This window comes from Trachemys scripta, chromosome 9, assembly GCF_013100865.1.
Source record: "Trachemys scripta elegans isolate TJP31775 chromosome 9, CAS_Tse_1.0, whole genome shotgun sequence".
Classification (NCBI taxonomy): domain Eukaryota; kingdom Metazoa; phylum Chordata; order Testudines; family Emydidae; genus Trachemys; species Trachemys scripta.
In genome coordinates this window covers 43,518,499-43,533,430 of record NC_048306.1, presented here as the reverse complement: position 1 = coordinate 43,533,430, position 14,932 = coordinate 43,518,499, and the positions used below count along the sequence as shown (strand labels likewise).

Sequence of the window (14,932 nt, the reverse complement as noted above, 5' to 3'; positions counted from 1 at the left end):
GAATCTGGTGGCACCTTAAAGACTAACAGATTTATTTGGGCATAAGCTTTCGTGGGTAAAATCCTCACTTCTTCAGATGCATGGAGTGAAAATTACAGATGCAGGCATTATATAGTGACACATGAAGAGAAGGGAGTTATCTCACAAATGGTTCTATATTTGTGAGGTAACTCCCTTCTCTTCATGTGTCATTATATAATGCCTGCATCTGTAATTTTCACTCCATGCATCTGAAGAAGTGGGTTTTTTACCCACGAAAGCTTATGCCCAAATAAATCTGTTAGTCTTTAAGGTGCCACCAGACTCCTTGCTGTTTTTGTAGATACAGACTAACACGGCTACCCCCTGACACTTTAGAGAGGATTCCCTGCAATTTTCACCTTCCTCCCTGGAGGTTCTTCACCCGGGCCACTGGTCTTTGGCTGAGGAGGGTTGCATGGGCACTTTCCACTGAGGGCGGGCTCCAGATTGACACAGTGTGTTCTGCCACCCCCCAAATCCCACTCCCTGGGTACTGAATATTTTGCCACTTCCCTAGCACCCTACTTCTTGTCAGACTGGGGCCCAAACTTGGGATCCAAACCTGGGGGTGTCACAGCTTGGTGCAGGGCACTGAGGTTGCTAACCCACAGCAGTCTCTGCTGATTTACCATTAATACTGCTAACACTTTGCACTCATACACCTATCAGTGAGGAATGGTTTACCTGCCCCGCTGAGGAAGGCAAGTATCAGCCCCCTGTTACGCATGGGGAAGCTGGCATTGAGGGGAAGTCAATTGCCCAAGGCCATATAGGTAAACAGTGGAAGAGCTTTTTTCAGAGTAGCAGCCGTGTTAGTCTGTGTCCGCAAAAAGAACAGGAGTACTTGTGGCACCTTAGAGACTAACAAATTTATTAGAGCATAAGCTTTCGTAGGCTACGAAAGCTTATGCTCTAATAAATTTGTTAGTCTCTAAGGTGCCACAAGTACTCCTGTTCTTTTTAGTGGAAGAGCTGGGGTTGGAGTCTGAGTTGCTGTCTCCCATGCTCAGTCCTTTAGACGCCAGCACCCTTGGACAGTCTGTAACAAAGAACTCGCCATCCTGTTGGCTACTGATTTAATCAACATGCAGCGAGAGAACAGAAGTTCCTTTTCCCTCATTACTTTTGTAAGGCCCCAGGACACTCCCCATTCTCCCCCTGCCTATGTCCTATTTGGGTAGCATAAATAAACCACAGAAGCTTTGTGCTCTGGCAGTTAGCAAGCTGGCTTGCCCAGGAGACGTGGGAGTTTGGAGGAAGCTGTGAGAATAGGTTTGCTGAGGACATGTCTCAGGGCAGTAATCGAAATGATTAAGGAGCAGAGAGGAACTTTGAAGTGCAGTTTGTCAACTCTGTGCTTTGGGGGTCCAGAACTGAATTGTTTTGTGCTGCACTGAGTGTCCAACATCCTTCAGTTCACTGAAGCATCCTCAGCATTAGCAAATTTAATCTGTCTGGTGGCTGGTCATTCGGGGAGCTACCAAGAGACATGTGCATAGCAACACGCTCACATAATTCCCTAGGATTATACAAATAGGACAAAGCTGGTATTCAGCGAGCTGCAGGCTAAAAATGAAATTTGTTTTATTTATTCTCCACAACAATACCAAGAGAAGTCTCTAGGTAATTCATTCAGAAAATGCCTGTCTTATCTAATTATTCGTCAACCCCGCTACACCTTTGCTTAGCCAGCAATAAGATTAAAGGAACGTGTGGGGCTCTTAGTGATTGAAGCCTGTCGGCACCTAATCAGTTAGTAAATGGGCTGTGGTCAAATGATGAGGAATCATCAGTGTGCGCTTCAGTTCCCACCTCATCAGCAAGGACTTGGACAGTGAGCAGCGAGTGCCAGCTCTCACATGCCAGTAGGCTCAATGCTGCAGTAGCCATGCTGTGTTAAGGGCTGTCTTTACAAGGATTCCACAGGGTTGTAGCCACCCCCAGTCTTGCTGCTAGAGCAAACAGGGAGACAACTATTCTCATTTGTAACTCATCTCTAACCATCTATTCTGGGTCAAAAAATTTGGAAAGCAGCACCGCAGCCTGGCTGGGATCTCCTTGAACATGAACTCCTGGTTGTGTCCTAACCAAATACTTTGTGCTCTTGGGTTTGTTGACCTATTTTGTGCAATTCACCCAAACTTGTCGTATTTATCCCTACCCTGTTTTATGCCCAGTAGTGAAAAAGAGAAGGCTCGTCCCCTCTACACATGCTAGACACACGCTGTGCTTAGATAATAATTAAATGGGAGGTTTGTTGTTTTTTTAATCTGAAAAATATTTTCATAGTATATTTAACAAATGGCTCCCATGACTCAGGAAGTTCGTAATGGGATACAAAGTCTTTCACGGGATTTATTGTTATGTATTTGCATGGCACAATAGGTGGACGTGGGGCTATTCAAACGCAGAACATGAGAGAAGGCAGGCTTGTGAATAGAAGTATTTTAAAGACATTTTGTGCCCCAGGACACTCACTGTTTGCAATGAATAAGGATCAAGAGTGGGGACACAGCAACAGAAGAGGGAAGAAGGGAACCCCACCCTAAATTCTGAGAAGGGGATGCTGCTCTTGGAGATGGTTACCCATTGTTTTGTTGAGACAATAGATCGTCTGTGCTGATTTGTTCTGAATATTTCATCTGTTACTGCTGTCCTAAACTAGAGGGTCAAGAGCTAGATATACTGTAATTATATTAGCACTGGAACAGAGGTTAATGGTGGGGAGATCAAGTCCTGCCCAAAAAGCAGTAACCCCGTCAACATGGGACGTTAGTGCACAGCAAGCCGGGGTGGGAATCTGCAGCACCTTAGCTTGCCATGCAGTAACGTCCTGTGTGGACACTGCTACAGCGCACTAAAATGTGTGTAGTGTGCTGTGACGGACTGCTGTGTGAAGCGGGAGCATGCTGTGTTGTCATCATCTGATGGCTGTCCAGTGGCTTGTGTGAAATAATTTTGGGGCTCACAGTCCCATTTCATACTGCCCAGTTGTGCTGCAGTTGGAATCAGGGGAGCAGGATGGAGCCCCTATTGGACACTACACACGTCACAAAACCAGGCACTGCAAATGGCACCAAGTCCCCTCGTTGGCAGCCTCAACAGAGAAGCCAAGGACTGAAGAAGGCATTGAAAGATAGCCCCAGAGGTGGGTGCTGCATGCCGGGGGAATGTCAACAGACTTTTCCAGCCAGTGCCACTGCAGGACCTGCTCTGAGGTTGGCACAAAATAGAATGTCCTCTAGAGCTGTCAGTCCAGCACCTTTCCCCAGCATTGCAACCACATAATTTAGGTTTTTCTCTGACCTTGCCAATTTTACCATCTAGTCTCAGATGCCTGCCTCTGATTTTGGAGTACCTCACTCACCTCCATGGTGGGGTGTGCACTAGGGTTGGTCTGTTACTATTCATCTTTGTCTCTTGTATAACAATCTCTGCCTAGCAGCAAAGCGGTGGTTGTAGTTTTTTCCCTAGCATCTCACAGTACCATGCTAGCCTGGGTCAAACAAAATCAGACAGCACAAAGGAACATCAGAAAAGGCAGATCTGGGCTGGCTGTTCTTCTGATCAGGCTCCAGATACAGCAAGTCTGCTGTTTAAAATAATTGTATTTACCATTTCAAAGTTTATAACTGACATTAGCTAATATTAGAACAAAACTCCAGTCACTAGTCAGAATTTCTTCAGACATCAGAAATCAGCTGAAGTCTTGGTGATAAAGCAATATGCAAATTGCCTTGGGGTTAAAATTTAACAAACGTGCTAAACATCTAGTTGATTCCCCTGCCCCAAATTAAGAATACCAAACAAGGTTATTGCCAGCTCTTTGCTAGCACCATTGATTATTATTAAGGAGACTCAGTAAATTACAGACTGAGGAGACCAGAGATTCAAAACTGTGGTTGAGATGACTTGTCTTCAGTATCTATTTACTCTTGGTCATTATTCATCATCAGAGCTGATCAAAAACTTGGTTGTAAACAAAGAAAATGTCATTCTTTTGATTTTTACAGATGTGTAGGGTAAGTGGCAAAAGCACAGAGCCTTTAAAGCCAAGGGCTATTGATTCTGCCCTCAGACACAGTGATTCATTTCTCCAGTAGCCGGACTCATCCTCACGGCATGAGGGAATATGTGAATTTTCTCATTTTAGAACATTGCCTCCCTCACCTTTCAAATATGGTGTGAAAAATTAGTACAATCTGAAGAAACCGGTACAAAGTTCCCATGACAGTTTGTGGAGTAGGTTTTGAGAGGGCTCTGGTGAAGGTCCCTCTCGATATCAGAAGTATTATGCATGTTCAAACGGGAAATTAAGCAAGAGCCACTTAACTACATGATCACTTTCCTTTTTCAGGAAGGTATAATGCTTGGGCAATACGAGCTGTTCATACATTTCCAGCATGTCCACATTTCTATGTGACAGAAACACTTGCTTCTTTAGTCTCTTGAACATCTATCTAAGGCTCTCATCAGTGCACCTCACAATTGTTAATGTCTTTACCCTGACCCACCTTTCTGAGGCAGGGTAGTGCTGTTATGTCCATTTTACAGATGGGGAACTGAGGCACAGAAAGTGACTTGTCCAGGGTCATGCAGGGAGTCTGTGGCGGAGCTGGGAATTGAACTCAGCTCGCCCAAGCTACTGTGCTAGCCACTGGGCCAGCCTTCCTTTCAATAACTTGTTTTCCAGCAGATATTATTTCCTCTTCCAAGTCAGGGCATTTTAAAGCTACCGTATATTCACATATGTTCAGGGCTGTTCTAAAGAGGATGGTGGACAATTGGTTTCCATGTCCACTGAGGGTAGGATAAGAAGGAATCAACTTCGTTTGCAGCAAGGGAGATTTAGGTTAACATTGGGAAAAACTTGGAATCCCAGTCACTGGAGGTTTTCAAGAACAGGTGAGACAAACATGTCAGGCATGGTCTAGGTTTACTTGGCTTGCCTCAGCAGAGGGGACTGGACTCTTGAGGTACTTCCAGCACTACATTTTTATGATTCTGTACTGAATTAGTTTTCCAAAGAATCAGAATTGGTCTCTGACCTGACTGTTACAGAGAAGGTATTTTTCTTCACTGCAGCTTGGACACTGAGGTCGGTGCCAAAACCTAGAATCTGGTCTTTTCTCCTGGTAACTGAGCTGTGTGGAGGAGGAAGGATGTGACAGGGACTTCGAGAGGAACGAGTGCCTCTGATTCAAACACTCTGTCCCAAGCACCTCAGTGAGACTCAGCGGCGGGAAACTTTTGTCTCAAGCTATTTCTAGAGCTTCCTTTGGCTGCACGGTGATGACAAGGGGGTGAGCAAAGTGTCTCCTAACGCAGGGGAGGAGGAGAAGAAACAATTTTATAGGAATCCAGCTGAGGGTGGTTAAAATGCATACTGCGTCAGGCTGGCCGACCGAGTCCTCCTGCTAATAGAGGAAAGCAAAAAGTTCTTCCTCCTGTGGCGGGGTGTCCAGCCCAAAAGGCCCAGGGACTACAGTCGGTACTGAGGGACAAGCTCTCTGCCCTGTCTCATGTGGCTGGCACAAAGGAAGCAGAATCCAACCTGTGGGAGAATTCCCTTGTGCAAGGACTCCTTGGCAGGCATAAGGCTGCTGTAGATGCCTCCTTTGCCTCCCTCCTCCCAGCATCGGTGCAAGGGTGGGGAGGGGGAGTGGTTGGACTGTGCTGTGCTTCAGCTATCCACAGCCAGTGTACAGTCCTGTGGAGGAGGGGAGCATTGCCAGCTAGCATCCACTAGAGCAGCCCCTGGTCTCTAACCTGGGCCAGGGCAGGGCTCTAATGGCTATTAGCACTCTCAGTTTCTGCTCTCTTTCCCCCTGTGGAGCCGCGTGGGGGAGGAGATCTATCCTTTGCTAGGCTCTGCCCCAGATTGAGGCAGAGCCAGTCTGGCTCTCCTCCTGGTCTCCATGAAGCTCCCTCAGCCGGCAGTGATGCAGGTAGTAGAGCTGCTGGTACTGCTCTCCTCCCTCAGCTGGGATGCAGCAGGTGGCCAGCGCAGCGTATGTGAGCAGCCACAGCAGGGAGTGGGCAGCAGGCTCTCGCTGCACTCCCAGAGCTATGCCTGGGGCTGCTGGCAGGTGGTGGGAGGTAGCGCCCCCTACTTCCTCCCTGTAGGGACAGGGCTGCTTCAAACACTTCAATATAAACGTCACCAGGCCTGGCTTAGGGATTCAACTCACCCTCAAAGGAACATTGTATTTTCAGATCAGTTGCCATGGAGGGGCACAGCTTGGCAGACACCCCTGCTGTACTATACAGAGTTCCCATGTTATTTTCAAAACAGCTGCGATTCTCCCCCCAAAAAACTCCAATTAAATAAAAAGAGGAGAGGGGGCTAAACTCCACCGAATTACCAGCAGCTTCCCTGTTTTGTACTTATAGCTGATCTGCAATGAACTCCACCCGCGGGCAACTGGAGGAGCTCCACAGGCCAGCTCCTCAGCTGGTGTAACTCAGTGTGGCCCCTGTGCTGGTTGACTCCAGCTCTGAGTCTGCCCCAGAAATGTGCTGCTTAGGATGCAGTTAGGACTAATTCAGAAAGAAACTCCCAGCGTGTCGTTAGATGTATTTAATGAAGGCATTTCCCAGTAACAATTGGAATGGGTACAATGCAAGTGATTTATAGCAGAAGGTTTGAATCGTCTCCTTTTGCCAATGAACTCTCCTGGCTGTGGAATCCCTTGTCTCAGCCCCTGCAGGGTACAGTGTTCGATCCTTTGGGAAGGAGCTTTTAGGAACAGAGTGGAGGCAGTGCAGACTAGTGCCATGGGCCAGCTCCAAGAGCCACACTGCTCTCCAGGGACCATGCTGACAAGAGAGGGTCTGGGTCTTCATTAGAGCTGGTTGGAAAATAGGCTTTCCCCCACTGGAAAATTTCCGCAAAAATGAAAAAAAAAAAAGTTTCCATCAAAATTTCCCATGGAAGAGTTTGGCTTTTAAGCAAAAAAAAAAAAAAAAAAAAAACCAAAATCTAAAATATTTTAAATCAGAAATGCTGCTGTGGTGCTTCACGGGAGCTGTAGTTTGGGTGCCTCATGCTCTCATTCTCCTCTATAGGCTGGGATCACCATTCAGACTGCATCTCCCATGATTCAGCATGGTTCCATGATGGGAGTCCCTGGCTGTGGTGCATCATGGGAGATGTAGTCCAACTGGGGGGAGGCATAGAGGAAAAGGAGATCTTGAAGAATCAGAACTACAACTCCCATGTAGTACTTCAACTGATTATCCAAATCAAAATATTCTGGGTTCCGGGTGTGGGTTTTTTCAATGAAAAATTGCAGTTTCCTATGGAATGCATACACTTGTCATGAAAACATTCATTTTGTTGAAAATCCAGTTTTCCATCAAAAAATAGTTTTGATGAAAACTTTTTGATCAACCCTAATCTTGGTAACCCAACTGTAGCAGGTACAGAGAGAATAAGAATGCAGCAATGGGATTATACATCACTGGGCTCTGTCCCTAATCGTGCTCCCATCAGGGGAGGGGCAGACTAGCTCACCTGCCCTGATTCTAGTTGAAGTCCCTTTCTGGTCCTCACAAACTGTCGTTCAGTTTAGAGCCAAGGGAATCAACTGGCTTGTTTCTTATTTCTGGGGCAAAAGCACCAAATTCACTTCATTGGCCAGTTGGTGATCTGCAGGGCATTGAGGTATGTGGGAGGTCCTACCTATGGACTTTCATATCCCCACCCATTACCCTCATGCAGGTGTTTCTCCGAGAGCCAAGGCTGGCTTTAGTTTCTGAAGTGACTCAGAGAGTAAAAGGGCCGTCCTGTCTGTACCATATGGGAGGAAGAAAATTAATGTCAGGTTACACAGTGAAATTGGAATTCAAGTGGTCTAGCTGGCATGTGGGGTTTCTAGGTTTTTTCCTGAATTAGTGTGTGCTTTCTGCAGAAGCGTAACACTCTCAGGGAAGAGGTGATAAATTTAACTCCAACTGCGCTCTCATTTCATTGCTTTTGCAGCAATGTTCATTTCTTAGCCACTCACTCCTTTTGTTAGCCATTCACTCCTTCTGGAGTAGTTTATTACATGGAACATCTGTGGTCTTGAACCCTGTGCTTCTGTTACTGACCCAAGCACTGTCACAGCCTATGTGCTGTTAGGAGTCGAGCCCTGGCTGCAGATAAAGGAGTGCTAGTCGGTGCAAAAAAGGAAAATGCAGTGTCACAACAGAGGGAGATTTCTAAAGGAGCTTATTAAGTGCACCTTAAATATGCAGGAGGCTTCCAATGAGAATGGCAGAATAAAATCTTCAAAACTGATATAACCTGCCTATCCAGCCATCTCTGGCATCCTTTGTGCTTTCATTAAAAGGAAAAATCCCATTAAGCTTTTCTCTTTGTAGTCAGACATCAGTTGACAATTAACAAACTTTACTTGTTCCTCCCACTGTGTTCCAGCTGTTAGGCGGTAACCAGCCAAGAATCTCAGCGCTCTGATATTCTGGTCCACAGGGCAAACCATTTGTACAGTCACACTTGGTATTTGGCACTATACTCTTACTTCCTTGCATGCTTCCCCCTTACGGAGTGGGAAGCTGCAGTAGAGATGTTTTAAAGCCATGTTCCTTTGTCTGTGGCACCATCTCGCCTCCCATAAAGCAAGAGGCTGAAAATAGTAACTAATCTGGCAGCAAATTTTCAGTATCTGGCATGTGACTTTCAACCCAAAGCTCGCTGATATTAACAAGATTTCACATCTTTTCCCCTGAACATTGTGATGAGAATGGCAGTCCTCTAGGACTTCCCATACCGGGCTCTTGTGCATTTATACCTTCCATCAAACATAGCCATCGGGGACCTTCCATACCTTGCATTCTTCAACCAGAGTATGGGAGTTCTGATCTAACTTTGAGTCACATTCTTAAGGAGCCACCAGAGTTAATATGACCTGGATCTCCAAGCATAGCAAGCACATTTGAACGGGCTTGGATGTGAACATTGACACATGGATTAGAAGCTGTGAAGGACGATGCAGCCACAAGCAGTGTGTTGAGCTGACAGACAGCACCTAATGGGCACCAAAGACATTAACATTAGGACTTGTTTTATTTAAAATGTTCATTAACAGTTCAGAAAAGAGAGTAAACAGCAAGTCAACGACAATTTCAGATTAAAAAATCAATAGTACCCCTTCACCTGGAATAACCCATTCAGAGACAGGTGATGAGCAGGGGCGGCTCTAGGCACCAACAAAGCAAGCACGTGCTTGGGGCAGCCCATTTGCAGGGGCGGCAGGGATCCAGCATGGGAGCTGAGAACCAACAGGGGGCCCTGGGAGCTGTAGTTCCTTGTTTAGCTCCCTGCCTATAGAGCCAGCCCAGGAGCAGGGAAAGAACTACATTTCCCAGCATTCCCTTGGCCACTACCAACAGGAAAGGGGGAGGGTGTGAGGAAGCTGAGACCTCATGCTGCAGCCTGCTATGAATGGAGAGCTGCATGAGTAGGGATACCATATTTTAACATTCAAAAAATAGGACAGTCCACAGGGAGGGAGGGTAGCCCCACCCTGCCACCATCCACTTCCTCTGACTGCCCCCACAGAAACCCCAACCCATCCGACCCTTGCCCCAACTGCCCCCCAGGACCCCACCCCCTATCTAAGCCCCACTGGTCCTTGTCCCCTGATTGCCCCCTCCTGGGACCCTACCCCCATCTAAGCCTCCCTTCTCCTTGTCCCCAACTGCCCCGTCCTGAGACCCTCCCCAACTTCCCTCTAGGACCCCCACCCCCTACCTGTCCCCTGACAAACCCCTGGGACTCCCATGCCTATCCAACTGCTGCCTGTCCCCCTGACTGCCCCCCCAAACCCCTGACCTATCTAACGCCCCCTTCTCCCTGCCCCTGACTCCCCCCCCCGAACCTCCACCCCATCCAGCCCCCCTGCTCCCTGTCCCTTGACTGCCCCCCCGGAATCCCCTACCCCTTCTCCAACCCCCCAACCCCCTTACCGTGCCACTCAGACCAGCGTGTCTGGCGTCGCGCAGCGCCAGACACGCTGCTGTATATATGTGGCCGTGCTCCCCTGCGGAGCTACAGCCCCCCGCCCCCCCTCCAGCACCTGCCTTCCAGATTTGAACACCTCAAAATTCAGGAGTGCTCAAGCTCAGTTTGGGCGGCTGTTACTTCATTTCTCCCAAATCAAATATACTGATCCACTGTAACTTGTTGTAGAAAAAGTAGGATAAAATTGAGCAAGAAATGCTTCCCAGTGGTTATTAGGACTGGAATTGCTATTTTCAACAGCCATTGCCTTTCGTTTGTTTGTTTGTTTGTTTGTTTAAAAGGAAGACAGTGATATTGCATTGGCAAATTCCCCATAGAAGGAAAGAATGGAACAAAAGAATAATAAAGGCACCTCAACTTTCCCTCATTTATGTAGGACAGTCTTATAATATGCATCCAGCTATCCTCCAGTCACACAAACTGAAAATTGTTCCACTTCACTGCAGTTCTGTAACCATATGGGAACCAATCCTGTCTGTGTTCTGTGCACATTTAAAATTCCTGCTGAATGACCTGCCCTGGGAGCAAGTTACCAGTGACCCAGGGCTGCGGCGGAAGGAGGGTGCAGGTGGTGGTGGGCGGGAGAAGAAGAGCCCAAGGCTGGGGCAGTAGGAGGTGTGGGGAGGGGGCAATGGTGAGGGGATAGAGGGGAGCCCAGAGCTCGAGCAGCAGGATATATATATATATGGGGGGGGCAGGGCTGGGACAGCAGGGGGGTGCAGTGAGGAGCCCAGGGCTGGGACAGGGGGCAGCCAAAAACTTTTTTGCTTGGGGTGGCAAAAAACCTAGAGCCGGCCCTGGTGATGAGAATATTAGAGGTCTGGAAAAACTCTCTGATGAAGAAAGATTGAAAACATTGGAATGTTCGAGAGGACACATGGTAAATATATAAAAAATAATGGCTCATCTGGAGAAGGTACTCTGTTCATCCTTTAACATAATACAAGAACATGGGGACATTCAATTAAAGGAAATACTCTTTCACACAACACACAATTAGCCCTTGGAACTCATTGCCACAAACTATCTTTGAGACCAAAAGCTTAGCAGGATTTGGAAATTTATCTGGATAGCAAGAGCACCTGGAGTTAAAATAAAAAGGGTTTAAAAAAAAAAAAAAAAAAAAAGGCTTGGGCAGGGATATAAACCTTCATATTCAAGGCATCAGCCAACCCCTGATTGATAGAGGAATTAAGAAAAATTTTTCCCCATGTGCAAATCATTCCATAACTGCCCACTACAGACTTTCTCTCGCCTTCCTCCAAGGCTTCTAGTGTTGGCCACTGTCCGAGACAGGATACAGGGATAGATGGATCACTCCCTATGCTTCTAAACTGGGTGGAGTTTTGAACAGCAGTGAAGATGAAGAAAGAACCCCCAGGGGCCGCGGGGAAATCTAACGTGGGCAGGAAAGATGAAGATGAGTCAGTTGGGGAAATTGCCTGAAATCAGTAGAAAATTGATCACAGAACCCCGGCCATTCAATGGGAGGGGTGAACGTCTAAGGCAGCAATGCCACAAGATACCTACTGCAGGGGACCAAGTGGGCAGTGCGATTCTGGAGCTGAGAGTTTACAATGAGCAATGTCAACACAAAGGCAGTGGAACGGCTCCGGGTCACAGAGGAGAGAGTTGTGGGGTTCTGGTGAGACCACAGCTGGAAAATGGCATTAGTTCTTGGACATTGCATTAATAGAAGGGTGCAGTCAGACCAGGGGAAGTACGTGCAAGAGCAGCAAAAGTTCCTGGATGGTTGGAGGGCTTACGAAGAGACATTCCGAGAGTGTAGTTGTGCAACAATATAGGGTACACGTGATAAATCTCTAAGCATTTGAAGGCTGCAGAGCCCGAGGAAGGCAATTGGTCAGTTATTTGGGGCAGAGTCTATTTTGTATCTCTTTATTGTAGCTATTTCACCTTGTGCTTAAAATAATGATGCCCTGATCCTTTAAGTGCTTTAAACGAACATTTCAAACAAAATGCATATGGACACGTGCAACCTGTCCTCCCCTTCTTGTGATCTGAGCTAACCACTCAGGAGCTAAAAACCAGAGCAATGACTCATACCAGGCATTGCCCTAGTTACACCCAGGGATAGAACTGAGAGTGATGGAGCTACAGTGAGGAAGAGGAACAGTAAGGTGAATCCCAGGAAAGGCTTCCTGAGCATGAGATGTATTGGGTGGAGGGATGGGAGCAGTGTGAGTCCCCTGCTTGGGCCATTTAAAACTGGCCTGCAGGAGATACTAGAAAGTGAATTGTGGGACTCAGTCTGATGCTGGCCCCAAGGGATGGGCTGGATGGGACCTAAGAGTCCTTTCCCATCTCAAATGCTTATGACATGATTACAGTGTTTGCTCATGGGGGGTTGGGGAGACCACAGTTAGTCAACCCAGCCTTCCAAACTCCAGCTCACCCTGCTGCATGACCCATGGGTCTCAAACCTGGGTCTGCAGGAGCAGCCATGCTCCAGCCCTCCACCAGATAGCCTGCTAATGCTTGCGTACCTGGGACCCATGAAGCCCAGCCCCAGTTTGAGGCTCTGCCCCTGCAGTCCTATTGGTGGAATCCTAGAGCAGCTGATTGGCCTATTGTCCCTATTTAAGCCAGCAGCGGGACCAGGAAGCTGTCTGAACTGGGCTCCACCCTGTTCTAGACTGTGTGCCCCCTGTCTTGATTTCCTGGCATCTGATTCGTGATTCTAACCTCCTGGTGTCCTGACCCAGCTGACTCCTATCTTGTGACTGCACTCTAGCTCTGACTGCTATGTCTGGCTGCCCACAAGCTGTCCATGACAGGCTGTTCGGACCACACTAGAAGCATCAGACTCGCCCAAATATCCCCCCTCCCCCCGCATAATCAAGCACTGCGGGCACAAATTATGCAGATGACCTCAGACAACTAGCAGCTGCAGGAGCAAGTGAGGCAGCTGAGTGGAGAATACTGTGCTGCCAATGCAGTGTGCAGTGCCTGGCCCTGAACAGGAGCCTGCAATACCATTGCCACAATGGCTTGACAGGAACCAGTGGCAGTTCCAGGGCTTCATGAACCAATGCCACCTTCTGTTCCAGGTGCATCCCCAAATCTGTGCCTCTGACCAGGCCAACGCAGCCCTGATAATCAGCCTGCTGACAGGAGATGCATTAGACTGGGCCTCCCCTTTGCTGGAAGACCATAGCCCGGTGCTGTTGGACTGGGATGCTTTTCTCCAGTTGATGTCAACCATCTTCGATGACCTGCACTGAGCACAAGCAGCCGAGGCAGCCCTGAGAGGGCTGCGGCAGGGGCCAGGCATGAGGGCCTCCTATGCAGCACTCTTCCGCCACCCTACAGCACATACGGAGTGGAATGAAGCAGCGCAGCCATACCAGCTCTGATGGAGCTTTCAGGAAGAAATCAAAAATGAACTGGTCCATGTAGAGATGACAGCAGGCCTAGATGCCTTTGTGGACCTTACCATACGCATGGATAATCAGCTGTGAGAACAAAGGGAGGAGAAAGCGGTTGCCTGCAACCTCCCTTACTATGGACCATGACCCCAGCTTCTGTATCACCTGCCGAACCCATGCAAGCCAATCTGCCTGACCAGCGACTCACACCTGAAGAAAAGGAACGACGCCGTCAGCACCACTTGGGCTTCTACTGTGGTGAAACTGGCCATGCCATCTCAGCCTGCCCAGTACGAATGCCAAAGAGCCTGGGGACCAAGCCGACCCAGGACCGGTGTGGGGAGCCAGCATGGACTTTGAAAGAAGAGAACTTCCCCATACCCTAGTCCTCACTGAGCTGCACGCTGAGCCCCATACACAGGCTTCCCCTTTGCAGGTGCCTATCAAGCTGTGCATACCGGGGGACCCTGACAGATTCCCCCTCCACCAGGCCCTCATCAATTTGGGAGCAGTGGACAATTTCATGGATGCAGCTACAGCTCAGACTCTAAAGCTCCTCCTGCTACACAAGGCCATGCCCTTGATCCAGTTGAGGAGGAGACTGTCCTCCTGGAGGCTGTTATTCAGGAACACAGAGAAATGATGCAATTCAGTGAGATCCATGTCCCACATTTTCCCCTGATCCTGGGCATCTATTGACTGACCCTTCATGACACCCTCATTCACTGGTGAGAATAGAAAGTTACCTTCCCTTCAGAATTCAGCTGACTGTAGGAGCCAGCGAATGTTGCACGCAGACCCAAGAAGGCTCAAGTAGGGGTAGTTGGCTGCACTGAAACACCTACTGGGGAAGCTATGGAACTTCCCTCCCCACTCAAGGTTGTGACAGTGGGCTCTGCCTTTGGCTACTAGGTCTGGCCCCCTATGACCCAGCCATGATCTAGCCATCCAGCACAAGTGAAATGTTGGGGCTAGGGAGGGAATTTAAGCAGCGAACTAGTGGCTGCTAGCACCCACCTTCTCCGCATGCTTCTGTTACAGCCCAGCATGCATAACACACTTGAGTGGCGGTGCACAGCTGCTAGAGGATGGAAGCCACCTGCACTTTCCTCCAGCCATGTTCCCATTGTCATCAGGAGAAGGCCATTGGACCTCCTTCAGTAATCCAACATCCCCTTCCCCACAACTCATTATTACCTCTTCATGCCTTACTCCCCCCGCCCACACCCCAGGAGCCAGCGCCATTCCTCCAACTCCCACCTAGCCAGCACCTTCGCCCCATCACATCCTCAGCCCGTGCCATTCCTCTATTCCCACCCAAGCAGCACCTGCGCCCCCACACATCCTCTGCCAGCGCCTGTGTCTCCTCATGTCCTTAGCAAGTGCCATTGCCCCCTCACGTCCTTAGTCAGCACCATCCCTCCACCTCCCACCCAGCCAGCACCTTCGCCCCATCACATCCTCAGCCCGTGCCATCCCTCTATTCCCACCAAGC

The 14,932-nt window shown here is 48.5% G+C and overlaps 1 protein-coding gene across 5 annotated transcripts in view; it reads left to right on the top strand.

Annotated features, from left to right (window-relative positions):
• The window catches only part of LOC117882764 (probable E3 ubiquitin-protein ligase MID2), a 286,426-nt gene that overhangs the window by 261,417 nt on the left and 10,077 nt on the right, over positions 1-14,932 (top strand). The window contains exon 8 of one of the 5 annotated variants that reach the window (XR_004647099.1): positions 13,120-14,165. The exons of 3 other annotated variants lie outside the window; for them this stretch is intronic. Coding sequence is in view for 1 of the 2 variants with exons in the window: in XM_034781533.1 (XP_034637424.1) it covers positions 3,013-3,161 (149 nt within the window). In the remaining variant the exon portion in view is untranslated. Of the gene's footprint in view, positions 1-3,012; positions 3,170-13,119; positions 14,166-14,932 lie in introns of all 5 variants that reach the window. One more of the 5 variants, XM_034781533.1, reaches the window with a different exon arrangement.